An 18,865-nucleotide genomic window follows, 5' to 3' on the forward strand; every position below is an offset into this window, starting at 1 on the left:
TCTCTCAGGGGTTTGCTGACCCCTGTGAAAGTGATTTCTTTAGTCAGTTTGCCAATTCATGGCATGGACCACCACCGTCCAGCCTAGCAAACAAGCCACATTTTCACTCCCTTTGAAGAAAAAATAAAAATAAATGTATGAATGAATGAAATAGAAAGTAGATGAATGGAGGAAATCAAGAAGGTTAAAAGTTGAGTCTTCATCAAAATTAATAAGTTTGTTTGATAAACTTCTAGCAATACTGACCATTAGAAAAAGAAGAGACAGACGAATGGTGTCAAGTGCTGGCGAGGATGGGGGCAGTTTTGGAGCCTTGGACTTGGCTGTTGGGCTGGCACAGCTGCTTTGGAGAGCAGTGTGTCCGTTTCTTGTGCAGTTGAACATGGACTTACCCGGTGACCTAGCAATTCCATTCCTGGGTGTTTACCCTCGAGATGAAAAGGTGTGTTCTCTCAGAGGCCTACACAGGTTTATAGCAGCCTGTTCATAATCGTCAAGAGTTAGGAACAACGTGGAGTCCACTAACTGAGGCTGAAGGGCAGGAGCAGTCTGCCCGGGCAATGGGATGCTATTTGGTCATGGCAAGGAGTAGACGGCTCCTACGTGGAGCAGCGTGGAAGTCTCTCAGGACCAGTTTGCTGAGTGAAGGAAGCCAGACACAGAAGTCTGCATACCAGGTAAGGTTCCTGAGGCAAAACTGGAGGCACAAGGGTCAGGTTACTGCAAAGCGGCAGTACAGGACTTCTGAAGTGACGAAAATTTTCTGTCTTGACTGTGAAACTGGTGATATGACTGTATACACTTGACAAAGTCAACTTGTACACCTGAGGATGAATTTTGTTACATGCAAATTATACCTAGAGACATCTGACAGATAAGGAGGGAGGGAACAAGTTCAAGTATTAGAAATCGAGATTCCTGATTAGCCAAGATGAAGTAGCAGGGACCAGATTTGCTCTCTCTTCTGAAGCAAAGAGTAGACAGGTATATAAAGAAGACACTGGACCCCCGGCAGCACGAAACAGATCCCTGAGAGACAAGCTTCCCCTGTGATTTCCTCAGATTGCTGCCTTGAGAGAGAGTGTGAACTACAGTGCAGGGAGTGGAACTGAGGCAGAGCCCCGTGTGCTCCTTGAGTGGAGGAGATGGAGCTGAGGGCTGCTACAGCTCACAGAACAGGGTGCCGGAGAGATCCTCCCCAAGTGTCCACAGAGGACCTCCCCACGTACCCAGGTGAACACCAGTCAGCATACCCAGATTACAGTATCATTTTATGTAAGGAACTAAGCAAAGCCGGAACAGAACCAGCCAAAGGCTTCAGGGAGTAGTGCTTCTTCCTCCCAGTCAGACTGAAAATCTCATCAGCCACAAGAGCACCGCTCTGGGCCCACCTAACCAACCTTAAAAGGAAGAACTACATGGACAGTGGGAGTGGGCTGGGAGAGGTCAGGGGGCGGGGGGAGGAAACATATGCAATACTTTTAGCAATAAAGAATTAAAAAAACGAAAAGAAGAACCTTGAGGATCAAGCTCTTTCCAAGTAATTTGATGTGGAACAAAGAACAAGAATGCTTCCATGAAAACACCATGTGCCAGCCACTTCCTTCACCTTTCCATTAACAGATGTAACCAAAGTTGCAAGTTCTATCCCCAGTCAGGGCACATACAAGAATCAACCAGTGAATGCATAAATAAATGAAATAACAAATCTCTCCCTCCCTTTTTTCATCCCTCCTTTCCCCCTTCCTTCCCTCCTTTTCCCTTCCTCCCTCCCTCCATCCTTCCCTTCCTCTCTCTCTCAAACCAATAAATAAGTAAGAATTTTTTTTAAGAATTTATAGGAATACAAATATATCCAGCACCCAACAAAGTCAAATTACAATGTCTGACATCCTATCAAAAATTACCAGGCATACCAGGAAGCAGGTAAATACCAATCAAAACTGAAGAAAACTGACACAGATACAGATTTTGGGTCCAAGGACAATAAAAGAGTTATTTTAACCATATTTCAGATATTCAAAAGTTAAGAAGAAACAGAATGTTGAAAAGGAAAAAAGCTGAAATTGAACTTATAGAAGTGAAAACTATAATATGTGAGGTGAAAAATATACTGGATGAAATCAACAACAGAAGAAAAGATTGGTGAACTTGAACACATAGCAATAGAAACCTTCCAAAATAAAACATAGAAAAAATAATTTTAAGAAATGGAAAACTACAAGGGACTTAATATACATATAATTGGAGCCCCCCCCCCGAAAAAAAGAGGAACAAGGGGATTTCAGGAAAAGTACATGAAGAAATATTCAAATTTGATCAAACTATAAACCTACAAATCCCAGCGCTCAGCTACCTCTAACATAACATGAAGGACAGTGATCAATTAAGTTGCTCAAAACCAATGATACAAGGAAAGTCTTAAAAACAGCCCAGAAAAAAATCAAGTTACACAGGAACAAAGATGAGGATGACTTAAAATTCTTTATCAAAAATGATGTAAGAAAGAAGAGAACTTTCTATAAATACTGAGAGAAGAATATTGGCAACCTAGAATTTTATATTCAGTGGAAATATTTTTGAAGAGCAAAGGCTAAATAAAAACTTTTCAGCCTCACAAACGCTGTGAATTTACTGCCAGCAGACCCACACAGTGAGAAATATGAATAGAAATCCTTTAGGCAAAAGAGAAATGATACTAGATTGAAATCTAGGTCTGCACAAGTAATGCTGGAAATGGCAACTGCATAGGTCAACTTGCAATATTTTTTTCTTGTTATTTAAATCTCTTTAGAAGGTAGTTGACTACTTTCATAAAACCCGTAATATATTGTGCGATTTATAACAGATGAAAAAGCCTTACTGTATGAAAACTTCCCAGAGGTTGAGAGGGGAGAAGTAGAAGTGTACTATCTATACTATTGTAAGGTTCTTATACCATATAGACTGTGATATAGTGAAGGTATGTGCCTTAATAACCACTAAATTCAAACTTTTTAAGTTAAAGCTAACACACCTACAGAGGACATAAAATGGATCTATTAAAATATATTCACTATAAAAGAAGACTAAAAAAAGGAGGAAAACTAGATGGATTGAATTTTTTTAGAAATGCATAAGATAGATTTAAACATCTTATCATCAGTAATCCACTCCATGAGGTTGGATTCTTAAAAAGCAATATCCAACTATACATAGCCTACAACAAACTGAGTGTACCTTTTTTTTTTCCAACAAACTGAATTTAAAACTAAAAAGACACAGCTCTGACTCAGTTGATTGGAGTATCAACCTATATACCAAGAAGGTTATGGGTTTGATTCCCAGTCAGGGCACATACCTGGGTTGTGGGTTCAATCCCAGGTGGGGATATGTTCAGGAGGCACCCAATCAATGTTTCTCTGTCTCTCTCTCCCCCTCCTCCCTCCCTTCCTCTCTCTCTAGAAATCAATAGAAAAAATACTCTCGAGTGAGAATTAAAAAAAAAATGAAAGAAAGAAATCAGTGTATTTATTGACCATTTGTTTTTCTTCCACGGGCTGTTACTCATTTCCTTTGTCTTTCTTTTACTTTCCTTCTGGTCCTTTCTTCAGGTACTTGATAATCTTTAAGTACTTGGGAACAGTTGTATGCATTAGGGATCTCCTCATTTAAAGAAAACCTGGCTTGCCGAAACCGGTTTGGCTCAGTGGATAGAGCGTCGGCCTGTGGACTGAAAGGTCCCGGGTTCAATTCCGGTCGAGGGCTTGTACCTGGGTTGCGGGCACATCCCCAGTAGATATGCAGGAGGCAGCTGATCGATGTTTCTCTCTATCTCTCTCCCTTCCTCTCTGTAAAAATTCAATAAAATATATTTTAAAAAAAGTTTTGGAATTATACAGTAGTAATGGTTACATAACCTTGTCAATATACTAAAAATTACTGAATTATACACTTTAAACTGGCTTGCGTTCCTTAGCAAAGATTTTGCTAAATAAGCACTCCTAATATGTATCTTGCGATCTCAGATTGTTATACCTTAGGGTTTTTGAAATTTGGAAACACCTACATGTTAACTCCCTGTCTCCATCTCCAAGTACCCTTGACAATGGAGTAGATGGTCTTGTTCCAGTGGCTGTGTATGTTTCCTCCACACATCTGGAAGTTAGGAAATTAGTTCCTAAACATATGTATTTTTTCAAGATATAACCTTGAGCCATTATAACAAAAGCTATGAATTAGATAATATAGAGATAATACTGACTTTTGTTCCAATTAATATTTAAAGTTCGAGGAATCACGAAGGACACTATTTTAAACCACTGCATTTATCGTGAAGAGATCCAGTAAAAGTCCTCCTGGCCTTCCAAGTGCACGCACCTTCTCTGGCCCTGTTCATCTCCATCTTCGAGTCCTGCCTGTTTCCTAAACATAAAGGCGCTGAGAAAGCAGTAGCCATAGCTACCATCACGAAGGGAGGAACAGAGGAGGTCAGATCATCGTTTTACCTCTGGAACCATTGGTTTTTTTATAGACTCACCTCCAAGTTGAGTAGTGGTAGTTTCTCCATCTGGCTTTGTTTATCACCAAGTGAAGACAACTGTTGTATTGCTGCCCTTGTCACCTCTGCAGTCCGCCTGGTACTGTGGCTGTAGGGAGAGGGCTCGGTGGGCCATACAGGCACAGCAGCGGCATCAGTCCAGGGGCCACGGGATGACTTCCCCCTCCTGCATTTCTGGGAAAAACAGATTGTATCAGAGGACTTGGCCTGAATTGTTGCTTTCTGGAGTTTTACCACCATGCCAGTTTGGATAATTTAATAGGGGTAGAGATGGGTACCAAATAACGGAAGGTGAAATGAAAATGGAAGGAGGTGTCTTCGGGGTCAGCAGGCCTGAGGAACTGGCACAGGATGCTGAGTAGATCACCTGTGAGCCTGATGTCCTGGTGTTTGGTCCCTTCATGCTGCAGAAGTCCTTTGGCCTCTTTCTTGTACCTAATCTTGTAGGTGAGAAGTTTAGATGTAAAAGCTTCCAGGTTCCCTTCATTACTGTGATAGGAAACTTGGAACTGTTTCAATGAGGAACACTCAGCTTTATAATTCATACTCCTTCTCTCTGAAAAGAAAGGAAACTTTAAAAAGGTACCATGAAATTTTACTACCCAGTACTACCACTGAACCTTATGTGGTAAAAAAAAAAAAAAAAAGAAAAAAATGAAAGACAGAAAAGTACTTACATCTGTAGCCTTATGGCAGTCACCTATTACTTTATTCTGTTGCTTTGTGGATATGTTGGCATCTTTTTAAGATTTTTTTTTAGCCTTTAATGGTATAGTGATTGATTTTAACAATTTCCATATTTGACATTGATTTTGATCTTCTTTTTACTTTGTTCCCTGCTTGTTGCATTCTCCTCCCTCCCCCTTCCTCTTCTTCATCCCATTTTTTATTATTGGGTTGTTTTGTTTCTGTGTCTGTTGTGTGTCGTTTGTTTTTGGTTTCTGTTGGCCTGGTGTTCTCTCCTTTCTCTTGTTCCCCACCTCCTGCTGCTGTAGCCCCACAGGCTGTGGAAGCTGGCCCAGCAGGTAGGCATTTCCTCTTCATCCACCCCAGTGCCTCCCACCCAGACCGACCTGTCAGCTTCCTGCAGTGGGGCAGACTAGGCGTTGAGTGCACCGTCTGACTGGGGTTTACAGACCTCATAGGCAAGAAGACGGATGCCCAGGGTGACGTCATTCCTCAGATCTGTCCAAACGTTGTGTGACGAGTGCTGTACTTTCATTCATTGCACAATATTAGTGACCACTTTGCCATTTGGAGGCATCTCCGTTTTACTTCACTTTCTACTTTTTGTGACCCATTTTCTGATTGTTCACTTAATCACTGGCCCTCTATGGTTACGTGTTTTGCATTACTTAGAGCATCAAACCACTTCTCCACTCAGCGCTGGTCTGTGACACAGCTCCACTCAGTGGTCCCAGGTTAGAAAGAATGCTCTTGGCTTGCACTGTAGTAAGCTTCCAGCTAGAGCAGGCTGCGTGTGCTCTGTCCCTGGTGAGATCCCAATGACCAGGACTGTTCAGTAGGACAGTGGTCTTTATGAGGGTGTCTTTATTTCTCTTTTAAAAATACATAAACATGCTTTTGGTACAAGATTTAAATTCTCTCCCGAAGAATTTTAGTTCTTCAAACAAATTCTGAGGGTGCCCTCATTTCTTGACCAACTTGTTTTAGGTTCCGTCTTTTTCTACCCAGGGTGTTGCATTGCCTTCCCGAGAAATGTACGGAGATGTTTGGCTTGTCATGTAGCTTTAGTGACATTGTTCTCACAGGGACAGAGCTCACTGGTTAGAGGTCAACTCAGCACATGTTTTGAAGGGATTTATGGTACAAGTAAGATTTCTGGACCCCCGCGTTAAATAAGCAGCCAGATAGCTCAGGCCACAGACCACCGAGTGCTGCCCAGCTGACTAGCAGTAAACTCAGCACCTCCGGGGCCTACATCACAGGAAAGTAACCTCCTGCAGCTGGATGGAAACCAAGACAGAAGTAGAACTAAAAGGAACAAGATAGCTCTTGTCTCTTTTTCCTTAATCTGTCCGTTCCTGTACATGTTCTCCTTCAATATCTTAAGCTCTAGATACTTTTGGACGCACCTGGTCAAGTATCTCAGCAAATGAAGCTTCATATCCTGACGGCCTGCTTTGGCAGGCAGACGTCTCAGCAGTTTCAGATGTCTTTTCTTCGGGAAGATGTGTGGCGTGCCTCTTTTCTTACCTTGATAAGTGTGATTGGCAGCCAAGCTGCATGAAAGCCCAGTGTTACTCTATTAAGTTCCTGTCGGAATTGAGGTTACCAAACTGAAAGTTAACAGGTATCGTAGAGAGTGGTGGTTTCAGTGCTTTTAGATTTTGTTCCATTTCAGATGTCACCGAAAATATGCTTACTAGCTTGTAGGAAACAGACCCAGATTCCTCCCACACAAACACGTGTTAACCTCACTGTGTCCTTGCTTGCAGGGGACCTCAGGACCTGATCCAACCACCGTCTATGTTGACATGAGAGCGCTGAGGCACGACAGGTATGATGCACTTGTGATGTTTCCAGGCGTGCGAATCCCCATCTAGAAAAGGAGGGGCAGCAATGTTTACCTGTCCCAACCAGAAACGCCTTATGAATAAAGCAGTGGAGTGGGCAAGTCGGCTTGAACTCAAACTCTCTCCACATTGTGTTTTGTTAGCATGCCCAATAGGCCAATTAACTTTTTGTCTTAAAATGCACATGGAGTCCTGGCCGTGTTGCTCAGTGGTTAGAGTGTTGGCCCAAGGACTAAGGGTCACGGGTTTGATTCCCAATCAAGGACATGTACCAGGGTTGCAGCTTCAATCCCCGACCCCTATTGGAGCACATGCAGAAGGCAACCAATCAATGGGTCTCTCTCACATAGATTTCTCTCTCTCTCTCTCTCTCTCTCTCTCTCTCTCTCTCTCTCTCTCCCTCTCTCCCCCTTTTCTCCCTTCCACTCTCTCTGAAAATGATTGGAAAAAATATCCGTTGGTGAGGATTAAAATTTATATATATAGATTTGCTGCCCCATAGCCAGGTGTGATCGGAGTTGCTTTTTCTAAGTTTAACCAGAGCACTTGATTCTTTTCTTCGACCATTTCAGTCAGGCACCATTTTGCACTTCCTAAAATAACATTTCTTTACACGAATTGAATTTTTTTGTAACCGAGTATCCATGAAAAACAAAAATACAAGTCAAACCCACCAGTGTATCTCAGTGGTTGAGGATTGTCTATCTATGAACCAGGAGGTCATGGTTAAATTCCCAGTCAGGGCACATGCCTGGGTTGCGGGCTCAATCCCCAGTAGGGGGCATGTAGGAGGCAGTAGATCAATGATTCTGTCTCTCCCTTCTTCTCTGAAATCAATTTTTAAAAATCCTATATAATAAAGAGGCAATATGCAAATTGACCCTCACACCGTTACGCCGTCACAAGATGGCGGTGCGCACAGCGGGGGCAGGGCCGGCGGCCACTCTGTGCAGCTTCCACCGGGGTTCCTGTGGCCCCGTATGTGTGCTGTGAGGGCGGGGCCTGGCAGCCACTCCGTGCAGCCCAGAGGCGGGGCATCAGGGAGGCACTCCAGGACTCGGGGCCATCCCACAATGCGCTGGCCATGTGGGGCGGGACTCTGGGCAGTCACATGGCGCGGGGGGTGGGGAGGTCCCAGGTCTCGCGCGATTTCACGCGATGGGTCACTAGTGTATATATACTCTAAAAATAACACAAGTCAAGCTACCATTCTGTGCAGCTTCCTGAGCGGCCTTGAGCAAGAATGAAGGCTGGTGGATGATGCAAGTTCCCTCAAGGAACTTGGTAGGGCCCAGGGAAATACTACTTGCCTGCCTGGGCCTGTAGCCCTTGTTTTAGGTCCTACTGTGTGAAGGGAATTGAAGAGGTTGGAGGCCATCTGTGGGAGCCCCTCAGGGGCTGAGGACCCACACAGAGGGCACCAGCTGCACTGCAGCAGAATCCCATCTGGGATATTTCCAAAATTCAGAAACTTAGCTTGGAACAGATCAGGTATCTAAGGCATATAAATTTCCAAATGTAACATCTAGGCTTTAAAACAAACCTACTTTACTCCTTATAAAAATCATTGAAAATAAGTTTATAACTTCACAAGTGAGCAGTAGCTCCTGGAAGACGCTGTGTGGGTGACATTCAGGCAGTGTGTCTGGCCTGGCCCTCGGCGCACAGGCGCAAACACGGCAAGGCCACGGAGATGAGGACTGCTCACCTTCGGGACGTGGAGAGCGGACTACAGGGCCAAGTCCATTGATCCACAAGAATGGTTGTCATAAAGGGCAGGTGTACAATTCTGAATTATGACTGCCCTGGAATGTCAGGATGGTTGTGAGCAGGGACTTAGGGGATTTCTCTTTCCTGGAAAAGGACAGCGATGCAAAGGACTCCTTTCTAACAGTGTTTGGGCCCAGCCTTTTAGCCGTCTTAAGTGCGGCAGGTCTCCCTGTTGAGAAAAGTGAAATAAAATTGTAACCAGCACAGTATATGACAGTGAGGCAATAAAATGTCAATATCAGACCAATATCTGCTCTAGAAAGAGCCGGGGGACATGAGTCCTCGGGAAAGCGTCTTGGTGACTCACTAATTCTTTGAGCCTGGTGCGTCCATAATCCTCTTAAGGGACAGTGTTTTCCCTAATCTGTAAGTAATCTCCAATGCATGCTTCTCCCTAGCGAGGTCACCCAGGAGGAGTGGCGGTGCTTTGTGCACGGGGTTGCTGTGCGGCTGTGAGTTCTAAAAGATGACCGTTAGGAGCAGCAGTGATCACTGCGGTTAGTGGTGGCACTGATTGAGCAAGCAGCCCAGCTCCCGCCGGTCACACAGCCCCTCCGCCGTCCAGGCCGCGCCCAGGCAGCCTTCAGAACCCCCTGCCCCCGGTGTACTCGAGGCTCAGGAACTTCCTCCAGCACCCCTCCCCCAGCCTTCTGGCTCATAGTGGAGGACGACTGGCTGAGAGCTGAGGGGTGCTGTCAGACCCCAGAAATGTTTGCTTCTCGTCTTCATCTTCCTCGGTGCTTGACTCAGAGAAACCAAAGCACCCCAGTCCCTGGGTCAGACGTGACAACAGCTTCTGTGCTTCCCGTCCCCGAGCACATTCCCCAGGGGCTCAGAGGCAGGGCTTCCTCCGCTGCCTTCTTCCCGGTGCCTGCACAGGGCCCAGTGCCGCCCTCTCCGTGCTGCCTCTCGCTGGCCCTCTTCCTTTCACTCTTTTCCCCAACAGTCTGCGATGGGAGGCTCGGACCTGGACCTACTGACCAGGTATTTCTGTCTCAGGCGCCGGCCCTGGTGTGGCTCTGGGCAGCAGGGCTAGGCTCCGCGTCCTGCCCTGTCCTGCTGGGCCCCTTCTTTGAAGGCGGCAGGAACCTCAGAATGGCTCTTTCCCGCTCCTGTTGTCCACCACAGCCCAGGCCTCCCATGGCGGGAGCCTTGCCCGCGACTCCTGTTTCTGCACCTCCCTCCACTCTGTCGAAATTTCCCTCGTTCTTTCAAGCACAGCTCAAATACCGACTCCTCTGATATCCCCCGTGAAAGTGTCATCCAGCGTCACATCTCCGGCATCACTTCTGACCTAATGACACGCATCAGGTGCGCCTTATGCTGTAGGCTCTGGGGTCTGACCAGTCAGAGTGCAGCTCTCCCCTCTCCTGCGGTCCTTGGACAGCTCTGCGACCTCCGCGTCCTCGTGCTCAGCGTGGCCCAGTAAAACCAGGGGCCCAGGAGGTGCCAGCAGGGATAGGAGCTGTCCCGTGAGCCCAGGAGGCAGGAGGACTGTGCTCCCCATGATATAGGGGGTGTCTTCCCCATGGAGAACTTGCCTCTCTATCCAAACCAGGTTTCCAGGGGGACAAAAGAGAACCCGCCCTCTCTCAGGCCCCAGCGGGGAGGAGGTGAAACAGGAGAGCCTTTTAAGATAGGAACCCTAACTCTCTCGTCACTATTCTCATTTAAAAAATGGGGCTTTTGTCTTTGTAAGTTGAGCTGTACAGGCATGCCTCATTTTATTGCACTTCACAGATGTGTTTTGTTCTGTTTTTTAAATCTTAGAGTTTATTGAATTAATTCTTTTTAAAAAATATTTTTTATTGATTTTTTACAGAGAGGAAGGTAGAGGGATAGAGAGTTAGAAACATCGATGAGAGAGAAACATGGATCAGCTGCTTCCTGCACATCCCCCTACTGGGGATGTGCCCGCAACCAAGGAACATGCCCTTGACCGGAATCGAACCTGGGACCCTTCAGTCCGCAGGCCGGCGCTCTATCCACTGAGCAAAACCGGTTAGGGCAGATGTTGTGTGTTTTTTACACATTGAAGGCAAGACCCTCCACCAACGAAAACATTGGGATTCTTTTTACTGCGACACTTTATTGTGGGGTTTGGACCTGGACCTCCATGTCTCCAGTGTCTGCTGGTACTAATATTCAGACACAGGGTTCATTACTTTTCCCGTTGCTTTAGTACATTCACCTGGGAGCCCAGGGTACCTGCCCAATTACCACTTAATGTAGACAAGGTAGGCTTGTGCCGTTTCCCTGAGAGGAAAAGGTTGTGTGTGAGCATGTGTGAGAGACAGTAGGAGGGGACAGGAGGACCACTCTTGTCAATGCCTGTGTCAGATTGGTTTGATTTCTACCTGATTTTCTGCCTTTGTTTTTAATACCCCCTTTTTTTTTCTTGGAATCAGTGGGATTTGTTTTTTCCCAGTTGTCTGCAGGTTGCCACGAAAGACATTTCTGCCTCACATATGAGGACACTTGTTCTGCTTCTGGACTAAATTTAGTTCCTATGGGCACCAGGGGAAAACGATGAAACTGTTTTGAGACTATTTGGAGGTGACTTCGTTTTTAAAGTATTCTCTTTTTAAAATATATTTTTATTGATTTCAGAGAGGAAGGGAGAGGGAGAGAGAGATAGAAACAGCAATGATAAGAGAGAATCATTGCTTGGCTGCCTCCTGCACACCCCCTACTGGGGATCGAGCCTGCAACCCGGGCATGTGCCCTGACCAGGAATTGAACCAGTGACCTCTTGGTTCATGGGTCGATGCTCAACCACTGAGCCACACCAGCCAATCGATTTTGATTTTAAACTATATCTTTATAAGGCAGGGAATGCATTCCCCAAAACTATCAGTATAATAAAGGCCAGAGGCTTTGGGAATGTTCCTCTTTAACAGAAGATAAGTAGACATGACAACCAGATGCAAAATCTGATGCTCAGCTGGGTCCTGTACTCGAGGGGGGAATGCTGTGAAGGTTACTGTTGGACTGATGGACACATTGGGAATGTAGTCTGAAGATTAAAGCTTTGGATCAATGTGCAGTCACTGAAGTTGACAACTTCTGTGCTTATGTAAGAAAATGACCCTCCTCTTAGGAGATGAACACTGAAATACTTAGGAGTAGCACGCCCTGGTCCTGTGGTAAGGATGTGAAGCCGGTCACAGAGGCCGCCAAACATGAAAAATGCCGCTGAGAAGGACTCCGCCAGCTCTGGTGCTGACAGCACCTGTGTCCTCCGCAGGGCTCACAGTAAACTACCATTGAATCGCCTTTACGCTGAAAAGAGTTTCTTTCCTGAAGGGAGGTTTGGCTGCCTGGCCTGGCCAGTCCCCTCCTGGCTCAGGTGCGCCTGTGTGCACCGCGGCTCTGTGCTGCTGCGCCAGGGCCTGCGGGGCCGGGCGTGGGCAGAGCAGCTCTCAGGAAGGCAGTGGGTCCTGATTCTTTCCGTTTTCTGCAAGAGCTGAGTTGACGCCTGGTTTCATGCAGAAGCATTTTCCCAATCGTTTCACAGGTTTGGGAAATGGAGCTTCACCTGCCTTCTCTGTGGCCCGGATGGGTGGCTCGTGCCGCTTCCCACAGTGGGGCTCTGCCATCGGGCCCCTTTTTCTTTGCCTTCTGACCTCCCTTCGCACCGGACAGTGCACACACACAGTGTTCCCCGCTGTCGCCCGACACTGGCTGCATGAGGACAAAGGGAGCCGGGGTCCAGGAAAGACTCAGCAATCCCTCCGTTTCTCTTTGTAGAGTCCGCTTGGTAGAACGAGGATCCCCGCACAGCTTGCCGCTTATGGAGTCAGGGAAAGTAAGTATTCAAGGAAGAAGTATGCATTTCTGTGTAAGTATGAGCCTCAGTGGAAGGGTTTTGAAATTTTATTGTTATTTTATAGAATATTGTTTCCACAATGTTTTTTTGAATGTGGTTTATCAGGGCTCGGTTTGGCCATGAGTACAGAAACTCTAACAGTGTTTACAGGGAGCTAGAGTTTTTTCCTCTCACATAAAAGAAACCTTGAGGCCACCAGGGGCCCCAGCACTTTTGTCTTCTTCGGCTCTGCATGGGCCACCTGCCCAGGGGCACCTCGGGGCCTACAGAGGCTGCCGCAACTCCAGCCACGGTTTCCACATTTCCTGAGAAGGAGACGCAGGACAAGGAGGAGACCAATGATGCAGGCCTACGGGAAGCTCCTTGAGCCGCCTCACTCCTAGAGGCCAGTGGCCGGCACGGGGTCACACAGGCACACCCAGCTGAAAGGAGGGCTGGGAGCACTGTCATGGTTCTGCATGTCTCTGGGCCTGGCTAACAACTGGGGTACTGGTTACTATGGACATAGACAAAAGAATAGTTATCAGGAGACATCTAGTAGTTCCTGCCACTGTGGTTATGTTTCTTATAGAAATAAAGAACAAGAAACATACTTAAACCGAAATGGAGACCTTTTTCTCTTTTTGGCTGCAATTGTCAGATCTCTCCTCCACCTAATTCTAAACGAGTCTTATTTTGCTTCTGCACTTTTTATAAGTCGTTTCTAACCACAGGAAGCAGTCCTCCCCTCCCCGCCCCCACCCCACCCACGCAGCCTGGTGGACCATTAGACCTGAGCCGCATGTCACAGTAGCGACTTCAGGTGCAGGACAGCTGTTCCGAGAGCTTTCACCACAGACCTGCCTACTTTCAGTCACGTGATGTTAAGTAGCTGAACCGAGGCAAGCTGCGTTCTAAATTTGCAGAATCAGCTTTTGCTTCCTCACTTTTGTGGTTTCGGTGGAATTCAAAACATTTCTAAGCTAAACTTCTATGAAGAAGGAAATGCTTAATATCGATGTTTTGAAACAAGGTGTTTGCCTTCAGGAGGAAACCGGAGGCATGTGGAGCAGAGATGGGGAGCCCTACAGGTGTTCTCACGCTGCACCCGCCTGCACAGGCAGTGACACGCCCTCCCTCACATCTGGCCGCCACAGCGTGGCTTTCCACTAAGCCCTTTGGCGGTGCCTGCCGCATTCCTGACAACCTTATCCCTGGCTTCCTTAATTCAGTGTCTGCTGCAAGCATTGCCCTTCATGCTCACGTGCCATGATGTGAAGTGTAATACTAAACATATTTGAAAAAAATAATTGAAAACTTCCTATTTGGTGTCCACGTAAGAAGCATCCAAACTTGTAGAGAATTTCTGTAAGAGATTATTTGAGCCAAAACTGATGACAGTTTCTGGAGAGCGAAATCTCATGCTCCAGAGAATGTCAGCTCACAGCTTCTTGTAACCATTTGGAACTCAGGAGAGAACTAAGGAGTGAGAGACAGCAAGATGGGGATTGGATTGCAGGGGGACTCAAGATGATGTGCTCTCGTGGGGGCGGTTACACTTATTTCAAAGGTGTGTTATCCTCGATGCACAAAAACAATGGACAGGGCTTGCTCAAGGCAAAGGCAGACCTTTTACCAAAGAACATATAGTAACGACCCAGTTAGGAGTTTGTGATCACATCACCCTGTGGGGTTCCATCTGTAGAAGCACATTTTCATCCTCCACATTTGCAAGCATCGGGCTGTGTTAAATTATATTCTTTATCATGTTTCTGTTTTTAAGATCTTAACATCACTTTGACACAGGCTCTAACGTTGCAGTAACAATTACAACGAAATGCAACTATTATGCTGAAATTACCTAGTGCCGTGGTACAGAGTTTTTATTGAAAGCCATACCACTTTCCAGATTGTTTTAGAAAGGAAAGCAGGCATATGGAATGAAGGCAAGATCAGGGTTGGTTGCAGTGTAGGACCTGCCTGTTTACTGACAGGGCTGTTCTTCTTGCCACATAGATACTTCCGGGCGTTCGGATCATCATCGCCAACCCAGAAACAAAGGGCCCGCTGGGAGACTCACACCTGGGTGAGGTGAGTCCTGGCTTCCTCTGGGAGACAGAGGCTCGGAGACCAGATTTATCCTTCTGCTACCTGCGGTCTGCCCCCCAGGACACAGCACTCCCACGCCCCTGACCACAGTGCCCATCTGGTCGCACTGGGGAAGTCACCACTGACCAGCTGGGAAATAGCGTGAGATGAGCTTTATTGCTTAAAGGAGTCCATGACGGTTCAGGACTACAAAGTAGGACTTCCCTAAGGAAGTGGGCTCATTTCTCTTCAAAGAATTTAGAAGAGAAAACTCCGTGGGCTGTGTTTCCTCGTTTCTCAGCTCTTGTGCTTGTTGTCCATGGCCCCCCTTCGCCAGGGAGTCCATAGGGAGGCATGCAGCGGGCATCCTCTACAGCCTCGGGGCGTAGCAGCATCCGCAGGTGCCTGCAAACGGGAGGAGGACAGCGGTTTCTTCCCACCTGGGTGTCGGCGTGACACTCTGCTTCTTGGACTGCGTAGCCAGCTTCCTCCAGGGAGGACGTTGGGGCATCAGGAAAGGGCGTCCTGGTCACACAGACGTACTCCCTTTTGGGGTTCCCGCTGCGAGGCGAGCCTGCTCCCCACTCGGTCAGCTCCCTCCTGCCCAGCGGACGTCCCTGCGGCAGTGCCCCCTGCGTGTCCCCGGCGGCCCTAGCCTGTGCTGTAGCCGATGCCTTATTAGAAACTCCACGATCAGCACGGTGCCTGGAGGACACAGCGACATTTACACGTTGCAGCTGAGCAAACAAATGATCATGGGCGGGTCCCAGCCACGGCTCCCTCCCCCAGCCACGGCTCCCTCCCCCAGCCACGGCTCCCTCCCCCTGCTCCTCTTCCTGGGCTGCTTTGCGCCCCTCACTCGAACCCCAGAGTTTGCAAAGATTAGAGCTGAGATGACACTTCTACACCTTTTACTCCATTCGTTGAAGTAAGATTGGGTTGCAGAGGCTGTTGTCTCGCCACCTGGAGAGGACCCCCAGGCACTGCGCTCCCGTGCCAGGGAGAACCCACGACGGCAGTCCGACTGTCCTAGTGCCACGTGTCTAGGGAGGAAACCTTGTTGGAAGCAGAGCACAGTTTCCATTCCCCGCATTAGACGGCTACTTTCCTTCTCTGTTCGGCAGACAACAGTCGCTCGCAGGCCTGCTGTGCCGGGCTCTGTCCGGGAGCTGGGATAATATGTGCACAGGGCGGAGCTTCTGACTCCCGGGAACTTGACTGGGTTTCATTGTAAATAAGATAACAGAGCAGCGAGGCCCAGAGTACCCCTGACTACTCCCATTCGGGACATTGTACAGACCTCGTAGCACACAGTGTGTGAGCGTTTTAGGAGCTTCAGTGACGTAAGGGTTTGCCCCAGTGGTTTCCACCGCTCCACGCAACCCGCCTGGTCTTCACTGTGAGTCAGCACATCCTTTCCCGTTTTCCTGAATGGCACACACTCCGGTGTTTTTGTTTCCTGGTTTCTGAAGTTAGCGTTTTCCCCTCTTAGAGTTTGTTTTGTTCTGTGTTGTTTCCTTTGTTCTGTGTTGTTTCCTGCAGTATATTTCCAACAGCATGCAAAACTGATGCAAGGGGGAGATAAATCATAAAGCCTTTTAATATTTCTCCAGGTTGCTTTTTGGAAACAGTCATTATGTTTGAATATGCATGAGGAAACTGGTACAACTCTGCTCACTGGTTGTATTTATTTTAAAAACCCTCCGTCAACCTGCTCTGATGGGAGTCTCGATGGGCAGGTGGTGAGGCTCGCAGAGCTGCAAGCTTGCCGCGGGGCCTCTGTGTCTCCCCAGAAACCGGAGTGCGGTCAACGTCGCCTTGCCGTCCAAGGACACGTCCTCCGGTTGACTTACCCAGGCCTGTTCTCCCCTCACAGATCTGGGTCCACAGTGCCCACAACGCCAGCGGCTACTTCACTATTTATGGAGACGAGTCCCTCCAGTCAGACCACTTCAGCTCAAGATTAAGTTTTGGAGACACCCAGACCATCTGGGCACGAACAGGCTACTTGGGGTTCCTGCGGAGAACTGAGCTCACAGACGCAAACGGAGGTGAGCGTCCAGGCGGGCGGGTGAAAGGCCAGGCCCCCCAAACACAGAGGACCTGTCAGGGGTTTGGAACTCCCAGACCCGGAACGTGAGTTTCTAGGGGTCCCTGGGGCTTCCTGACACCCCTGCCTCACACAGCCAGGAGCTGGGTTCACCCAGCCAAACTGGCACACGTTTCGGGGGAAAGTACAAAAAAACGTTGGCATCACGTTTGAAGTTAAGAAGCCCAGAGACGGTTTTACTTGAGGGCACTGGCTGGGAAGAGCGCAGCTCAGAGCTTTGAGGTGGGTGGTGATCCCGACCTCGCTGGAGGCGCGCAGGCCCCGTCCCGCCCCCACAGTCACGGTCAGAGCCACAAGTCAGTGTCTCCATTGCATCGGACCTACAGCGGGAAAGACGTCTGCCCTGGCGTTTTCTACCTGGATCACTTCTTCAGATTTGCCCTGACGGCTTCCTGCCCTGAAGGGGAAGGATGCGTCTCTCATTTGTGAGGCAAGAGGGGCCGCCTGCGTCACATCAGCCCTTACCCCGGGTCTGCAGGGCGCAGGAGAACACATGTGCCGTCACAGGGCTGAGGAACTCTGTTCTGAACATGGTCAGAAACCCAGGTGCCGGGTGATAGCACTGAGGCCTCCTGAGACGGCATCAGAGGGAACTGGGTGTGTGCTGGGTCCTCGGCTGGTCCCCGGGCACAGCACTGTGAGGAGGGAGGCGCAGTGCCACCCCCGGGGCCAGGTGCCGCGAGGAAGCCACCATCCCACGTGTGGCTCCTGGGGTGGAAGCGGCCTGGGAAACGCCCTCCCGAGGGCCAGGCAGAAGCAGCGCACCTGCCCCCGTGCTCCCCCGAGGGCCACGGGCTGAGAGCTCTCCCCGCAGGGGGCAGCCGCCCCCAGCTCAGCCACTCCTTTCCCTTGCAGCTCTTGCTCATTCAGGAATCATTTTAATCTTCCCTTGTAAGTGGCTTGAGCGGCGTTTCGGTGACTCTCACACATACTTGGTTCCCTGCACAGAGCGCCACGACGCCCTGTACGTGGTGGGAGCCCTGGATGAGGCCATGGAGCTGCGCGGCATGAGGTACCACCCCATCGACATCGAGACCTCTGTCATCCGGGCCCACAAGAGTGTCACGGAGTGGTGAGTGCCCCGGGCATCCGCGCGCCACAGCGGGCGGGATGTGCAGCGTTGGTGACGACGGGTCCTGTCTGAGCTTTGGGTCGTAACCCTTTACCGTTTGGGGCTGAGACCGTGGCAGGTCAAGCTGGTGTCTCGCACGTTCCCTGGGAATGACCTTCGACGGCCAGGTCCACATGTGGCTCCATGCTGGCCGGCCCCGGGCCCCGGGGATCACCCGGCAGCTGCCCGCCCTGTCCTCTCCCCCAGCTTCCCTCTCCTGCTGCTTCTCCAGCTCACCCCTGGCCTGTGGAGGAGGACGTGACACCCACGTCACATTCTGTGTCCGGTGACCAAGTCTCTCCCTTCCCCGCTGTGCCCCGAGGAACCTCTGACAGGACAGTGACAGCCCCAGCCCCAGCCTCCTGGCAGACCCCCGCCTCCATTCAATACGGACATCGGCCAATTCTGATGCTGTGTCACCAGTTCCCAATGCCATAATGACACGGCACCAAGTGCCATGTCACGGTGCCACTGTGGCATTAGCACCGCACCGGCGGGCTCCCTCGGCCGGGAGAGCAGGGTTTTATCACAGAGATCAGATGGGGCACGGCTCCAGCACACCTTCCAAGGGTAGCACTGTCCGTGCAAACCGGATGGCGTGCTGCTGTTTCCCTTTCATTGTCACATGCATGTTGGTCATTCTAAACAAAACACGCATTTTTTCCTAATAGGCATACGTTCACAGTTAATAAAACAATAAGTTTTCCCAGATACGTCCTGCCTCACAGCTGAGATAGCACCGTCAGTGTGTCCGGCATGAAAAAGCAGTTACCAGCTGCCCACTGCAGGGCTCTGGAACCTGGTGCTGTCCCGTGCACCCCCACCCTGGAACCCTCCTGGGCCTGGTGCTGTCCCCCACCTACCCCCACCCTGGGACCCTCGGCCTGGTGCTGTCCCCCTC

The 18,865-nt window shown here is 48.9% G+C and overlaps 1 protein-coding gene across 1 annotated transcript in view; it reads left to right on the top strand.

The window, feature by feature from the left end:
* The window catches only part of DIP2C (disco interacting protein 2 homolog C), a 178,441-nt gene that overhangs the window by 156,246 nt on the left and 3,330 nt on the right, over nucleotides 1–18,865 (top strand). The window contains exons 32-37 of the mRNA XM_015560308.1: nucleotides 5,536–5,565; nucleotides 7,000–7,061; nucleotides 12,598–12,655; nucleotides 14,672–14,746; nucleotides 16,620–16,794; nucleotides 17,802–17,925. Coding sequence (XP_015415794.1) covers nucleotides 5,536–5,565; nucleotides 7,000–7,061; nucleotides 12,598–12,655; nucleotides 14,672–14,746; nucleotides 16,620–16,794; nucleotides 17,802–17,925 — 524 coding nt within the window. The remainder of the gene's footprint in view (nucleotides 1–5,535; nucleotides 5,566–6,999; nucleotides 7,062–12,597; nucleotides 12,656–14,671; nucleotides 14,747–16,619; nucleotides 16,795–17,801; nucleotides 17,926–18,865) is intronic.

This window comes from Myotis davidii, unplaced genomic scaffold, assembly GCF_000327345.1.
Source record: "Myotis davidii unplaced genomic scaffold, ASM32734v1 scaffold194, whole genome shotgun sequence".
In the NCBI taxonomy this organism is placed as follows: Eukaryota; Metazoa; Chordata; class Mammalia; order Chiroptera; family Vespertilionidae; genus Myotis; species Myotis davidii.